Here is a 16,832-nt window from a genome sequence, read left to right as displayed (position 1 = left end):
GGGCCTTCAAATAACTGGTCTAAATTACATATTTGACAAAGGCATGCAATATCTCTATCAAAGAGATGAGAAACTGGCAGTTATAGTAGGATTTTTGTAAAAGGAGAGATACACCAGTGCTTGACCATACAGCTATAAAGAGATTAATTCACTAAAAATGTTGGTACTCAGTTTCTAAAGAAAAATATATTGGTGGAGCTAATAAAGAAAACTTTCCCATTCCTGTAATCCCATACATATATTTCTATATCAATAATACTATTCCAAACAATTCACACTGTACCAGGGTTGCCTCTTGAAGAAATATTGTGTCTTTTACATCTCTGATGTTTGGTTTTCACCTTATGGATGGCAAACCCATTTCTTTTCAGAGATACCTTTCCTTTTCATATAGAAAGATATGTTAAAAAGTGTTAAGAGAACAAAAAACGAACTCCATTAAAGGAAAGGAATTTAACCTATTCTTCCACTGTTGACTCCTTTTAGCAGAAGATCCTGGGAGCACTAAATACCATATAACTGACTGCATAGCTCATACAGATTAAAATGCACCAAACTTAAATCAAAATACTTTCAAGTTCAATAAACCAGTAATATTATTCAGGAAAGCATCATTTTGTCATAGTAAATATTTCAAGAAATAAGCCTATTAAACTGAGACTCAGTTGAAGGATAACAAAAATTCCACACTAATACTTAAATTTAATAACATGCTCAGCCAAATACAAAATTCCATTTCCTGCTAGATCAAAATTTAATTGTTACACTTCATTATTTGATAACAACAGTGTATTCTATTAAAAGGCTTTTTTACTATTTTCTTCAGCTACTACTCAAAAATCCAGCAAAACACTCTCCCTCAGCATAAAGTCCAGAAGACAGTGAGTATTATTCATTAAAGGTAATTTCCCTAAAAATGCATCTCTGCAATGTAGAACTCCATGAGAGTGCTTCCCTACAACAAGTATTTCCAAATTAATTTAAAGAGATTGTTTACACATAGAAAACTTTGCAGAACTGGACTCAGAGACAGAAAGAACAATCCATTCACTCATCTATATTCACATCATGCATTCTACCTGATTATATTAATGGAATATTCATTAGCAAACTAAATATGCTACATCCAACACACCAGTTTAAGCCCACTTACATGCTGAAATTATTAACAAGTTTACAGTGCTAACAACACATAAAATATGCATTTTACAAATCAGTATTTTGCCTAAAGGTGCTACTACAAACACTAAATAAATAAAACAGATAACGCATATTCATAATAGTACTGACTTACCCTGGTAGAAGAATTCACCAAAGAACCATCCAGATTCCCAGTGTTGCATTTGAAATTCAAATATAGATCAGGATTGTGATTTGCTTCCCATCTTCCCAAATCAGGAGTTGCTGACTTGTCTGAGTTTGCAGATATTTTCTGGTAGGCAGTGCAAGTCATTCCTGTGAAACTGGATGGCTTGATCATGAAGGCTTCCAGAGCAATATTACGAGATACCTGAGAAAACATTGAGAACAGTTATGTCACAAACTCATTAACCATACCTGCAATACTGTGTGTGCACTGTGTACTTACTGCATATATTTAATAAAGGATTGTGCATGCATACACACACACACACATATATATACACATTCTTGGTGTGAGAAAGAAAACAGAACTTATCTAAAAATATGATACAGGATTCTATAACAGCATAGTGGGTTTGCTTCCATCTCTCTTTCTGAGATAGATAGATAGATAGATAGATAGATAGATAGATAGATAGATAGATAGATAGATAGATAGACAGACAGATAGATAGATAGATATCTGTTCCTAACAACTTCTTTAGTTATTATTATATCAGTTTTGTAATTCCATCATTATCAGCTTCAATGTAATCTGGAATTAAAGCAATAGAGTCATAAACTGAACTGAAAACACCAGGTATAAGAACTATTTAAAAAATTAGTAAGGATGTGCTCTGTACCTAAGATGAAAGAGGAAGCTTCTTAGCTATTTAGTGGCTGAGTCTTTTCACAGATCTTGTTCCATGAGAACATTGAACATGACTAAATGGTTCGATGCAACACCCTGTTACAGGAACATTTGTGAGCTACCCTTCAGCAGAGGGAAGTGTATGGAGATGGAGACTGCAGCAGAGTGCAGAGATGTATTTCTACCCCTAAACTAGCATTTTCTTTTCATCACAGGCCTGTGCATGAGACAGACAGCTCATGGTATAACATCTGGACTGCCTTAAACTGGTACCACACTGATAGGACTATTTGGTTTCTGCTTCCAGGCACATATTGTTTAGTGATCTGTGGGCCTGGCAGTGCTGGATTAATGGTTGGACTCAATGATCTTAAAGGTCTTTGACCACTTAAATGATTCTATGATTCAGTGTTATATGGCTGACACAGTTTACAGTGCTTCTATTTTTTTTCTTTGGAATTTTATTAAAAACTACTGGCTACCTAAGCTTTGGGTGTTTTATTTGCTGTTTTCTAAAATAAAGAAAGCAGATGCAATTTCTGTGAGACAGTTTCCTGGCTGGCCTCCCAAATGAACAGACATGTTTGGTGCAGCATAAAATGACACCAGAAATACTCCACAGCTTTTGTTTATTTACAAATTGCACTGAACAGTAAACTACTTCTCCTACAGAAAACAGTAAGAATTAAAAAGATAAAGCATGGCAAAACAGTTAGTAACACATATCTAAGTCTGAGTACATAGAATTACTCTTTTCAGCAATGTCATCATCTTCCTCAAGCAGTGACAGGGAAAAAACTCAGCTTTTGTCACTTGACATTTAAAAGAAAGGCAAGTATAAAACAACAGAGCCCTCCTAGCTGTCACATGGCAAAATACTTCTAAAAGTTACATTATTGTCACTATGCACTTAATTTAATAATAGTTTTAGCAAATTTGATTCTTTCATGTAAATGAGAATTAAATTAAAAAACTTCCTTTAAGAAAAAGTCCAATGTATTTTTGTCTCTTTTGAAAGACCGCTTTTCTAAAAACATACAATGAACAAACTAAGGCTATTATGCTATTTGGCTTCCTCTATAATTCACTTCAGTCTATAATTTCTTTGGGGTTATTTTGGTTGCTTTTATTTTTATACATTATTGCTGTGATTGATTCTGTACCTGAACTCATGATTAAATAGTGGCTTTGTGTAAATGCAGTGGACAATTCAAAAATGAATAAAGGTTGTTTAAAAGCAAGCAAGCAAGCAAGCAAGTAAACTAACCCAAGGAATGAAAAGGCTTTAAAGCATTCATCTAAACTTCTAAAAGGATAAACTTCTGGTGTAGATGTATTTCTGCTATTTAGATGTTGAAGCTGACAAGAAGACAATGTCTAAGTCTCCAAATGACACACTTGCATAGATGGAGGACAAGGAGTAACAAAATTATTTCTAACAGGTACAGTTTGCTTCTGAAAAATCTAAAAACTAATCTTAATTATTAATGTTTAGGATATGAAAGACCTTTCTTGATAATCTTCTAAATACTTTAATCAAGAGTTGTCCAAAAGCCTCTTGGTAAGGCATATTAAACTCTTCCAGCTACAAGGGATCTTGTATTTTATTGTCTGAGATGTTGCTGTCAGTCACTCACTCAACTTGGACCTTTCAAAATAAAACCATATACTATAGTGACTTTAAAAATAGAAACTGAATGAGTAACAAGAACATTAGAAAGATATTGTTGTGAGCACTCTATTGTCAAAATAAATAAAATGATCAAAGACCACTTTTTAAATACCACTGGTGATATTAAAAAAAATGTTTTGGTGTTGCAAATAGAATTCAAGAGAGAAATAACATACAAAACATTTTTTAATTTTTTGAAATACCTTTGATATAACTTGAATCTTGCTGGTCAGTAATTGACTTGCAATCTGTTCCACACATCGTACAATCCTGGTGCAGGCTTTGTCTTCCTTTTGAGCCATCCACAACACGTGGTCATCCACCAGCATTATATTGCTGGCAATCTCAATAAGAGCATCCCCAATCTGGAAGAGAAAAAAATCCAGAAAAACAAAAAAAAAGGTATTGTCTGTAAAACTCAAAACATAAGAAAATAACAGATAAGAGTACAAATGAAGGCAGGTACCTTGTTTCTCTTGGTAACCATCATTGAAAGACAGTTTTGATTTTATAAAAAAATTTAAATGGACTGAAAAAGAAAAGCCAAGAAAGGAAAAGTGCAATTCACATCAAGGAAGAGCTTTTTAACTCACAAATTTAAATCTTGTCTTCTATATAAACCAGATAAATTGAGTCTCTCATCTGGTAATAAACAGAATTCCAGAATTATCACCCTCTTTCTTAAACTAATTAAAATTGGCCATGGCCTTCTAAAGAACTGCTTCATGTTCAATCAAAGGACCTTGAGAGGGAGGGTTGGGGGGAAGGAAAATAAAAAGAGAGGTAAAATATATTTGAAAGACATCCTTTTTATGGACATAATGGAGTAAATTTGAGATCTAGCTCAGCTGCTGATACAGACTTAGATCATCTCATTAACCATAGCTTTGGTAGTTTTAATCCATGCTTGTGTCTAATCCAAAATAATAGATCTTTGTTTTGCCAGGTGATATTTTACAAATTTTGGTAACTGTGTGTTTGAAATTTTATTAGTAGTTACATTTAGAAAGAATAAATATCACTGTGAATATTTTTTGTAATTATTTCAAGCTGGAATAAAAATGCTTGCTTTTTAAAATTCAAAAACCATATTTGAATAAATTTTCAAAATTAACATGACCACATTATCAATGTTTTTGAAGGCAAAGACATGGAAAAGATATGCCCAGTTGTCACAAATAAACATGAATAAAGAGGTATATAGAAGAAAAAAACAACTGAGAAATATTGCTAACAAAAAGTACAAGAAGCCAAAAAGTCAGACTAATAGAAACAGAATAATGAGGCAAATGCACACATGATTCAGTGGAAAGGAAAACAGAAATTCAACAATGGTAAAAACTACAGTAATTTCACGAATACAAGCCGCACCAATTTGACTAAGATTTTGCTCCTAAACCGGAAATGCGGCTAATAATCAGGAGCGGCTAATACAACCTCAGAAGTGCCTGCCAGAGTGCTGAGCCGAGCTGCTGCAAAGTCGGCATTTTGCGATTGTTACAAATCGCTACTCTGTTGCACTGCGGGTGGAGCCTGGCTCCCTGTAGGCAGCACGGGGGGCGGGGAGAGAGGCGGGAGAGCTCTCTTTCCTCCTCTGCCACAGCCCAGGGGAGAGACGGGGGGGCCGGCGCCGCCATTGCCGTGGCCTGGGGAGGAGAGGGGGGACCCGGGCCGCCCCTACCGCGGCCCGGGGAGTGGGGGGTAAGCCCGCGCCGCCATTGCTGCGGCCCGGGGAGTGGGGGGTAAGCCCGCGCCGCCATTGCCGCGGCCCGGGGAGGGGGGGGAAAGCCCGCGCCGCCATTGCTGCGGCCCGGGGAGGGGGGGGGGAGACCCGGGCCGCCATTGCCGCGGCCCGGGGAGGGGGGGGGAAGCCGGCACCGCCATTGCTGCGGCCCGGGGAGGGCGGGGGAAGCCGGCGCCGCCATTGCTGTGGCCCGGGGAGCCGACGGGAGCCCCGCGGAAGCCATTGCTGTGGCCCGGGGAGCCGACGGGAGCCCCGCGCAGCCATTGCCGCGGCTCGGGGAGCCGACGGGGTGCTTTGTCCCCGCCCGCCGCCGCCGCGGCAGGAGCGGGGAAACTCCGTCCCTGCCCGCCGCCGGCGCCACGGGCGCGGGAAAGCTCCGTCCCCGCCCGCCGCCGCTGCCGTAGGAGCAGGGGAAGCTCCGTCCCTGCCTGCCACCGCGGGGCAGCGCCGACCCGGGGTGACCGAGCCCAGTGGCAGCGGGGGCCGGCCCCGAGCGGCAGCACCGGGCTGGACCATCTGGCCCCGTCAGCGGCCCCTAGCGGGCCGAGCCTGCACAGGCTTAGCTCAGCCAGTAAACCCCGCCCTCCCGCGGTTCTGCTAATAATTGCACGCAGGTCCTCGCTGCGAACGACAAAGCGGCTTATATTCGGGTGCGGCTTATCTATGGACAAAAACCGAAATATTTGCCAACACCCAGAGATGCGGCTTATATTCAGTGCGGCTTGTATTCGTGAATTTACTGTATTTAAATTATGGCTGAGGTTATGAAGTTAGTTCTGCATTTTCAATAAAAAATAGCTAAATTTCACATGCATTGCAAGGGAAACAAATAATGAGACTACATGTGAAATTTTATGTGACTGTTCCTGAAATATTTAATCTATTTTTGAGAACATAATTACTAGATAATTCTAGAAGGCTTTTGACAATGTGACAGAGTTATTGATAAAATGAATAATAATGAATCACATTAAGAATCTGGAGTGATTTATGAGAAACTATAAAAGCAAACACAATCAGCTAGGCAGTAACTTACTGAGGACAGAACAATAGCCTATAAATATACAAAAGGAGAGAAATAAGAAAAGGAAGTAACTTACACTATAATTAAATGCATTAATGAAGAGTAAAGGCATGTCATTGAAAATACAAAAATTTGGGCTATTATGCATGTTCCTGACAAAAATTGTAGTGTGTTGCAAATATGTCCCTTGTGCAGCTGTCGAACCTCTCTTTTTGAGAGGCGACCCAGGAGATGGGACAAAGCACCTTTACCTTCTATAAAAATGAGCAGACCCTTGTGGAATGGGATGCACATCCCAGAGAAAAGGTAGAGAAACTAGTTTAGCAAGAATGCTATTGGAAATATTTGCATTTTAATTGATTTCTAATGGATTTATATAATTTTGGTTTCATAGTTTTATCTGCTATTCAGCTCCACATTAACTGCCTTGTATTAAACAAAGTTCAGTCCCATATAATTACAAGTGCAGCCTCATGTATGAAGCTATTGACACTTAAATTTCATAGGTGTTTTTGCACCTTGTGAGTGAGAGCTAAGAAATGGGTTCTAGTCCAGAGGTCAATGAATGAGGACTCTATTTAGCAAACTTGAGAGAGAGTTAAAGGGAAAAAACATAGAAAAAATAGCAGAAATGTTATAAATTAAGAAAATAAGGGATTACTAAATCAGAGATGTAGACATAAGTGATGGAGATAGAGATATGTTGACACAAACAAAAAGCAGAAACTAAAACCTATTTGAAAGGTGGAAGAAGTCAAAAATTAGAGATGGTGCTCAGCTTTAATGGGAAACGCATCAGCTGCTAGAAAAATAAAGAGGCTTTATGGCAAATCCAGCTGTTTCTTTTGAATGTCAAATTTTTGTTTTGTCAGAAAGCAGTAAGGTCTTATCAGGATTCTGAGCTGAAATAAAGTTGCAGCTTTGAAACATGATTCTTGGAGAGCACTTAATAATATACTTTAGATCTAGAGTGTAATGGTGAAATTGAAGTTGGAGACTTTCTCAAATTGGCACTAAAATGTTAACTGTTACAATTCCCAGAGCCAGAATGGAAAGAACATCGCCAGACCAACATAAACATCATGTGGTCAAAAATTACTGTTTATGAAATCTTTATGCGAGCAGTTACTCTGAAAATTAACAGTAAAAAAAAATAAATAAGATGAACATTTCTGTTCTCTGTAAAAACCTATTTTTCCCATAGGGTTTGCATAATTCTCATTAAATTTTCCTCCAAAACTGGCATACATAATGCTCAAAGTTTCTGTACAAAGTGGCAGATAAAGACATATTATCTTTTCTTTACAATAAGTGATATTTCCTTTCAAAATTCAGTGAAAACCTTCTGATGAAATGGAGCAAACAAAAAAGCATGTGTAGCTCCAGTGGCCAGAGAGAGTCCATTCTAACATGTTAGAAATTAAACTTAAAAAGAAAATTAAATAAGTGGCTCATTAAAAAACAGGTTTTATTCCTAAGCAGCAATGCCCTTGTCATCACAGAAGACTTAGTTTCCTTTTTGGCACAAAGAGACACATCCTGGTTTATGCAGCACATTTGCAATCAGCAATCAGTTTTAGAAGCTACTCTTCAGTGTGTGCCCGCATACATTAAGAACAGGGCCATAAGTGAAGACCTCACTTCTAAGTGATACTTTTTTCAGCACAGAGAAGATATCTTACATCTTCAACTTCATCCACGAAGACAATTAACTTTTCCATTATATAAGCCAAGTATATGACATCCATTTTATCCGCGAAGAGGGAAGCGCCTCTTGTGTAGGCTGTCAGCTGCCGGGAAAACTCAAGCACCGTTGTCAAATTGATGTGCATCTGAAAATACATTAGAGTTGTTAGGCTTCATAAATCAGCTAGCTTCATTCTCTTTAAAAACTGGAGATCACATCCATTGGTATAATGCCTGCCATAACTCCACATGGATTTATGGGCATCAGTATGCCATGGATATACATTTCAGGGGCATACAGATGTTTCTTCAGCCTTAGGTCTTAGATTTCATTGCTGTTATCTGAAGACGCCACCACAACAGACCAACAAATTTTGAAGGTTTTTGATTACTTTTTCTACAATATAACTATCTGGCCTCATAAAATATACCAAGTTACTAACCTTGCCTTGCCTCTGTCTCTAGACCCTCACAAAAACAAGTGCCAGCAAGGGTTCCTTTACACAGTGGTACTTGGTGAGAGAACAAGAGAAGGTCAGGTTGGTTTTGAATAAAATCTTTACTGTTGTAAGAGTAGTCATGTATTTGAACAGGTTAACCCCAAGAAATTGTGCAGCCTCCATCCTCAGAGGTCATAAAGTCCAGAGTGTCTAAGGCCCTGAGAAACCCAACCTCACCTCATTGCTTACAGGAGAATAGACTGGATTCTAGACATCATCCTAATTATTTATTACCCTCTAATTGCAATGGCTCTCTTAATAGTTTAACTACACTTACTTATGAGCCCATTTGAAAACAAACTTTCTGTAGTCTTATTTAGCACTACTGATACTATCAGGCAAGAAATGGTCACGGAAACTGAAAGTGGTAAAATTAGTATGGCAATTACACATCTGGGCCATCCTCCACAGTATTTCCTGTTATTCTAATTTTTTCTCATTAATTTCTATTCATCTACTTTTTCATGTCCTTCTTTTACTTATCCATAAGAAACAATTTAAGTACTGTTTTTTTTGAAGACATCAAAAATGCATTCTAAAGAGGAAAGGCACTTCAGCTGACAAAACTCTGACATGGGACTCCACTAGAAATTAACATCTTTCTGGAAAAATGCATGAGGGGAAGGAAAGTAAGCACTGGTCATCCTGTCAGCATTACTAATAATCACGTAGACTCTAGGCACCTAGTGGAAAAAATATTAAGATAAAGGTAATGAATATACTTGTTCCTACTACAACTTCCAATTACCAAAGGAACAAATGGTTGTCTTTCTAGTAGAGCATTTTGTTAAAAGTCTATCTATCCCAAACTTGTGGCTGAACCAACATTTCTTGCAAGCTATTCAACAAGATCAGAACTAGAGAAGGGGAACTTGGGTTTCAAAATGTTACCTGGCTAAAAGCATGAAGAACTTGAGTTATTTCTTGTGAATAAGGACATTCAGAGTAGTTTTCCTCCTCCCAACGTCCGGTTCGGTTGCATTTACGCCACGCCTTCGCCTCTTCTGCACCATTGTGAAATGCAACAGAGTTAAAGGAATACTGGAGACAGGGGTGGTAAGCAGTTATCCCAGCCAAAGTTTTGGGCCACCTACAAACAGCATGACAGTAAAAATTAAAATGCAAAAGGAAGCTTACAATATAGCTATATATATAACAATATATAACCATATACAACAACATAAAGTGATAAATGAGAAAAAAAGGCTATTTTAACTTTTACTTCATAATGTTTTATAATTAATTACTTTGTTTCCTTGGAAAACAAAGGACTTATGCAGGTTCATTTCTGCCTGGTCACACACTCATTCTGTGTTAATTCCAGGAAGAGGTTTAGCATTAAGGAAAAAGATATGGTTGGTGTTTTTACTACATTAATGTTTGCAGACTGCCAAAAGCAGAGCAGTAAAAAAAACAAACAAAAAACTCCAAAAAACCCTATTACTAAATGCTCTTAAAAGTAAGTGCTCAAAATGTACTTGACAATCTCTGCTTTGCATTTTGGCCCACCACAAAAAAAGCCTTGAAAACCAAAAACCGCCAAATATCTCAGAAAGCAACGAACAAGATTTTGGCAGAGATCATGTGTCACAAAGGAGGAAGGAACTAGCCCTCAAAAATTAGCTGTTTAGGTATACATGGTTTATGGTGCATGATTCCAAAACAGTCTTTGAAAACAAACTAAACCAAGAGCAGCCAGAATTTTTCTATTTAGCTGATGGGTCTGTTACAAAACTCACTTTTTCTGCATTCTCTAGAATGGCACAACGGGATCTATTTTTACAGATAACAAATCTATTGTCCTTTACAGTCTAGTGTGGACATAGCAGGATCACGAAATTGAGAGAAATCTGAGAAAATCTTAAGCATATCATCAGCAAGTCAGCAGGTGTGGGAAGGATATGGTTTAATTGCACTGATATAATGAGTGAATCCAATATATCACAAAAATATTCTGTTTTTCAATGAAATTACAGCTTGGCAATCAACCTTTCCTCAAACAAATGTATTAGCTCCTCTTAGTTACACAATGCACATTCAACTGTATGTTGTTACATAATATACTGAAAGATCTGGGGCTATAAAAGTTTTCTTCATTTCAAAGAGTAGCCAAGAAAAAAAAAATTATTTTTCACAGTTGTTACTGAAATAATTCAATTTGTGATGTAAAAACAGTTGATAAAAAATGAATAATGAAAGGAGCTTCCCCAAAAAATCAAAATATGTACAGTAGTATATAGAGCATATAGGAGCTCTATAGAGGCTAGAGGCCTTGCTTCTGGTATGAAATATTATTTTTAGTAAAACTTTGGCATTAATGCATTTGGGTCACACTTATTGGCAACTTACTTCAAAACTGGAACTAAAGAGATAATTTTGAACATAGCATTACCTCAGTGAGCAGAATCTGACCTTGAAGTCTAGGAATGATAGCAGGTAACAACATTTTAATTTACTTTTCAGAATAAGCTTACAGGATTCTATAGAACATCAACAACAAAAAGTAAAATGTGGCCATGACAGAGAAAACCCCTTAGTACAAAAGGCCAGTTCATTCTGACTCTTAGTGCCTAGTTCTTGCTGCAGTTATGCAATTATAAATACCACCTAGGCTGGACAACTGAAACAGCCACACTCCCCTAACAGTCGATGCTTTTTTCCTCTTTCTTTTGCCCAATAAAAGAACTGTTCTTTCTAGTTTTGCCTTTGTGGTTCAATTCTTTCTACCTACATACTTGTTATGTTACCTAAACTTCAAAGACCTTTGTAAGAAAACTTGCTGGTGTGATAGCTCCATCTCTGAGGATAAACCTTTGGAACAATTTCAAGCACTAAAGCTGAGCTGGAGCCTGATAAATTCTCTACTATTTTAAATTCATTCTCTCAAGCGCCAAAAGAACCTATGGACTCAGTATCCTTTTGATGTACATTTTAAAAATAAATTTATATGGATTTCTAGGAAGGTGATCCATAGGTTGAGAAACATCCACTCCTGTTCTTTTGATTTATATAAAATTACAAAAATGTCCCAGTGTTAGTTTGTGCAGCCTGAAGATTTATATATATTTATTTATGGAGAAAAAGATGTCATTTTAAGGCAAGAATATGAACTTCATAGAGTTGTCATTTAAAAGATTCAGTACGAATTTTCTGATAGGAAGTATACATTTTTTTTAAAGATCTAGTTAAAACCTATTTAAGAATATTCACTACGAAAAACCACAATTCCAGTTTTTTTGATGACAAAAAAATCTATAGCTAAGATTGTTAAAGGTCTCTAAAGAATTTCAGTCCATGTATATGAATTGAATGTATTCAATCCATATGTATTTATTGCCTCAGTGAAAGAGGCAAACTTGCTGGCACTGAGGTTAACACATAATAAAATAGCTTTGTAGTAAAGAGAAAAAGGACCATTTGAGTAGGTTTTTATTTCCAATTCTTTATAATTCAATCCTTTACTTTTATTCAAACATGAGAAATTGTACAAAAAGCTTTTGGGAAAGTTTCGAAGGTAATCTAAAAATAAATAGAGGCTTTCAGGTCAAATATTTGCAGAAAGTTCTGCTATTTAAGAGAAGCTTCCTTCCTCATCTACTTTCCTTTCATTAACTATTCAAGCTGAATTCTCATTATCATTCATTTGGTAACAAATTACTGTCTTGATTTCTCAATGGGATTGCCATGACACATCAGTCTTATTGTCAAGAAGGTTTTGGTTAAGAGCTTTGTGCATATCATTGGTGTATTTTAGAGCTGACTGAAAACAATACCAAATTCCACAGAAACCTTTTCTTCTGATTAAAATGATTAGAATTTTAAAAAGCCCACCAACATAAGTAGATAAATGTAATGATGGAGCAAAAACTAAATTCAGTATACAAAATTTTGCAGACTCCTAAAATTCAGATAGCAGGACAGGTGCATTTTGTAAGCATGGAATATATTGGTAGAACTGTGTGTCCTTAAGTTCACCTCACACAATCTATTTGTTTTACTAAATAGTTTTGCTTTCTATTTTGATCCTCCTCAGTGAAATATTTTACTAACAGTCTCATGCCATTTGTTACCTCTAATCTCAGTTGAACAAAGCCAGCAGAACCAGAACAGATTTCAAAAGTAAAGCACTGAAGACTTACTCTTCTAATGCTTTAATGCAGTGTTATCATCTTCTACAAAGACCAAGAAAACTTTTGAACCTTCTTTCATTTATCTCAGTTCTTAAAAATTTTCCCTAATGCATACTGAGGAATTAAGAAGATTTTCTGACTTCCACAAACCACTGCTTCTCTTGAAGCACTAGGTCCCATTTCCCATCAAAATCATACAGTGCTCCTCCTTCCTACCATATTACATAAAAAATGACAAGTAAAATAAGTTATTTGTAAGTGGCACTGAAGTACCATGTAAGCATGAATACAGTGTGTACCTACATTAATATATGAAAAACACTCCAAAGCCAGAAAGTCATACCTGAAATCTCCCTTGTTGTTAATAACTCTTTCTGCAGGGCAGTAGGGTGCAGCTGTTTCAAGTACCACAATTTCTACTTTTTTAGTGATATTTCCATAGGAAGTCTTGACTAGACACTCCCATTCTCCAGTTGCATCAATGTCAATACTGGATAGGATAAGTTCACTAAAAAAAAAAAGATTCATCATTGTATACACTTAATTATATAGATATCAAATCATTGGTTTTCTGACATTAGTTATTCTCAGAGATCTTTTAAATGAAAATATCAAAATGGGGTTTGGTCTATGATAGCAGTGGTAGTAAGTTGCAGTAAGCTCTTGGCAGCACCAACTTGTATTGACTATTCAGGTTGTAACAGGCTATAACACAAATCATCACAGAAGAATATAAACTGTTTATCAAAGCCCATCCTCCTTTCCCCAGGTATTACACAATATTGGGTTTGTCACCCAAGTTAAAAAGGCATTTCAAGTTGACCACACAAGCAATTCACAGAGAAAGGGTTTGCCTTCAGCTGTGACTACAGCTCCTGTGGCACTTCAGCTGCAGAATCTGGCACTCTGCTATCAGGGGTAGAAGGTTATTCAATTACTCTAACTCTACAGATGTCATAGACCAAAAATAATGCTAACTAACAAATAAAATACAGTCATTTTAAAAAAGGTAACACATTATGTCTTAAATCTGCTATTGGGCTAGAAATAAATTTTACTGCAGTTTTAAACAAATTACAGTTTTTGAAAGTAGTTGGGAGAGGAAAAGATGCAGCATTTATCTGAAATATTCACTTTGCTTTACAGAAATGGCTTGTCTTTGAATATGCCTTGTGGTTTAGACAATTAGAAATTATGTGGGAAGAAATGCTGTAGGGTGAGAAAGAGAGAATGTACATTATAAAAACTGAAGGATTTAATTAAAAGTTAATGAATTTGAGTCTGCATTTAAAATAAAATCTTAAAAATTTTATTTTCAACCTTTAGCAACTTTAGTTAGAGTCTGACATTTTGAAAGATGATTTTGAAAGATGATTACTACAGAACTGTTATCTGGGTCCTCAGAAAACAAGTAAACCATGGTGAATAGTCTTTGGTTTAAGTTAGTTGTTTCTGAATTTTTGCATAGTTCTCCAGATACTCAGTGAAATTTATAATTAAATAGTAACTTTCAAATTTTCACATTATTTCTATTTGTGATGGCTTTGAGCACCAAGCACCTTGTAACCCCCTATTTCATTTTTACAATGAATTCTCATATGTTTTTATAGCAAAAGAAATACAGAAAAAGCATTACTAGCTGTTCTCAGAGAGTAGCTCAGTATTTTAATGTCAAAAGAAGCAACTGTTCTCTTAAGAAGTCTCAGGTGAGTAGTTCAGTAACAGCAGCCTCATAGCTAATTTCTAACACATTTTTTTGCCTTCAGGTAGAAGTACTTCAGTGAAATTAGCCAGATTAACAATGTTTTAATTAAATGTTATATTTCAGAGGTCGCAACAATCTTACATCATCTTTACAGACAGTTAAGAAATATCATATTCCTAAAGCTTACAAAAACAATCATGCTTAAAGCTTTTTTACTGAAAGAAAAGGCAGCAGATATATTCACTTGTGGCATCAAGACGTGGAGACTTAACAAATGAACAGAATGTATGATAGTTGTGCTGATATTTTGATGTGTTTTCTAGAAAATATCTACAATCATTTTTAACAATACAAATTTGATAAAATTGGAAACCATGCTGATGTTAGGTAAATACCATATTTCAGCTTATTATAAATGTTACAAGTAATCAGAATGCAGATAAATAAATATAAAGGGTACATTCTCCATTTATTTTAACTGCTGAAATATGCTGTAAATTTATCTGCTGCTTAACAAGTCTCCCATCAGTTAATGAAGTTTCCCAGACTCAGAGACAAATATTTACTGATACATCAGCCTTGTTTCTGATAGAAACGCGATAGTTGAAAACCGGTTCAAATTATCTCAAAAGACGAGTAACTCCTCACATTCACACTTTTAATCTTCTATTGCCCTTTCTTCAGATGGTGATAAAAAACAAAAACAAGCCAGAATAGGTTTATGCAATATAATGACTAGATCATGAAATTGTCTTCCGAATTGCCATCTGGCCACTGTAAATGATGCATTCATTTATATTCCTCTTGGAATATTTTGATAGCAAGCCCAATGGTGAAACTGTTCATTTACTTACCATCTGGATATGACAAATGATAAATTGATCTTATACCTCTGGAGAATTTGGGGGACTGAATTTTAAAAAAAAAGCAGCATTTTAATATTTTAATACCCAAAAAAAGCAGTCAACTTGATCCTCAAGCATTTTCTCCACTTATAATCCTTGGATACCTTGACTTCACAGTCCTGGCAGACCAGAAGGAAAGAGTGGGTCTTTCCTGGGTACAGAATTAAAAAACTCTATTTCACAAAGTTTTCTAGTAGGTCAATTACATATTTTAAGTTTTGGCATGGTTACATAAGCACGCCCAGAGATTCTCACTCGTAGTCAAAAGGCATTCTTGATCTCTCTTGGCAATGGCAACAAGTCTTGGTTAAAGGTGAGGACTCTCCCACAACCTGAAAACATGGCAGGACTCTGATTTGGGAGCTTGACAAAAACACAGAAGAATTAAGAGAGGATGGCTCCTTTGGCTGTGTTCTTTTCTTGACCATCCTATCTCACAGGATCTAATAAACATCAGGCTCCAAACACAACAGTCTTGCCCCTACTGTGCAGCTTTCCTCAGGATGGAGTATGAGTCAAGCAGCATTCCTACGCCCTCTGCATTAGCAATCACATCCCACTCCTCAGCAGTGTGACAGTTGCCACTTTCCATGGAAATTTTGACTTCAAGGATGAGAAGAAATGGCCTTGCAGCAGAGGGAAGGTTTAAATGAGTTATTACGAAAAGGGTGCTCCAGCATTGGAATAGGCTGCCCAGGAGAACTGGGGAATCACCTCAAGGAAGTGTTCAAAATACCATGGGGATGCAGCACTTGGGGATATGATTGAGTAGTGAACACTTGGACCTGATGATCTTAGAGGTTTTTTTAAACTTTAACAATTCTGTGATATTCAATGATGATAAAATGAAATCAGCCATTTATGAGATGGTATCAAGGCTAACTGAATATGAAGATTGCTGCCTGATGAGAAAAGGATGACTAGCAGGCTTTTCTCAAGTTTCCCTTTGAAATTATAGTGACCTTCTCAGTAAAAACAGTGAAAGGAAGAAAGAGAATATACATGATTCTTTTTTGTACTGGGAAATTTCATGCATGGTAGAATTCCTTTTAAAAATATGATGACTGACATATTGAAAAATTAATTAAAATGTACAGCTGATGCAATTGCATGAAAAAGTTGTTCTAATATTCAGCAGAAGCCCGTGGCATTTGTCATTATAAAGAGAGGAACCATAACACAAGCGGAAGCCACAGTCATGTAATCAAGTAACCTATGACAATAGAGTTCTATTTGAGGCATAGTTTTGCATTGCTACAGCTATGCATAACTAATTAGACAATCAGAAGTAGGTCTCATTATGCAAAGTTACTCAACCATGTCCTGAAGAAGTACTACAGCGACATTTACTGTACGCCCCAGCAGTCATTTGCATGCCAGGAAACAAAGTAACAAATAAAGAAAAGACTTTAACACCATATTTTGATTGGCTTTCCACAAGAAGTACTTTGAAGTCCGATTGAGTTTCTGTAA

The 16,832-nt window shown here is 36.6% G+C and overlaps 1 protein-coding gene across 1 annotated transcript in view; it reads right to left on the bottom strand.

Annotated features, from left to right (window-relative positions):
- Positions 1–16,832, bottom strand: part of ADGRA1 (adhesion G protein-coupled receptor A1) — a 258,969-nt gene that overhangs the window by 108,102 nt on the left and 134,035 nt on the right. Inside the window, exons 8-12 of the mRNA XM_033066167.1 lie at positions 13,093–13,257; positions 9,511–9,709; positions 8,116–8,265; positions 3,869–4,030; positions 1,295–1,510 (exon numbers count right to left, since the gene is read on the bottom strand). Coding sequence (XP_032922058.1) covers positions 1,295–1,510; positions 3,869–4,030; positions 8,116–8,265; positions 9,511–9,709; positions 13,093–13,257 — 892 coding nt within the window. The remainder of the gene's footprint in view (positions 1–1,294; positions 1,511–3,868; positions 4,031–8,115; positions 8,266–9,510; positions 9,710–13,092; positions 13,258–16,832) is intronic.

The sequence above is a fragment of the Catharus ustulatus genome, chromosome 8 (genome assembly GCF_009819885.2).
Source record: "Catharus ustulatus isolate bCatUst1 chromosome 8, bCatUst1.pri.v2, whole genome shotgun sequence".
NCBI lineage: Eukaryota > Metazoa > Chordata > Aves > Passeriformes > Turdidae > Catharus > Catharus ustulatus.
The sequence above is the reverse complement of the archived record's forward strand: the minus strand, read 5'-3'. Positions and strand labels throughout refer to the sequence as shown.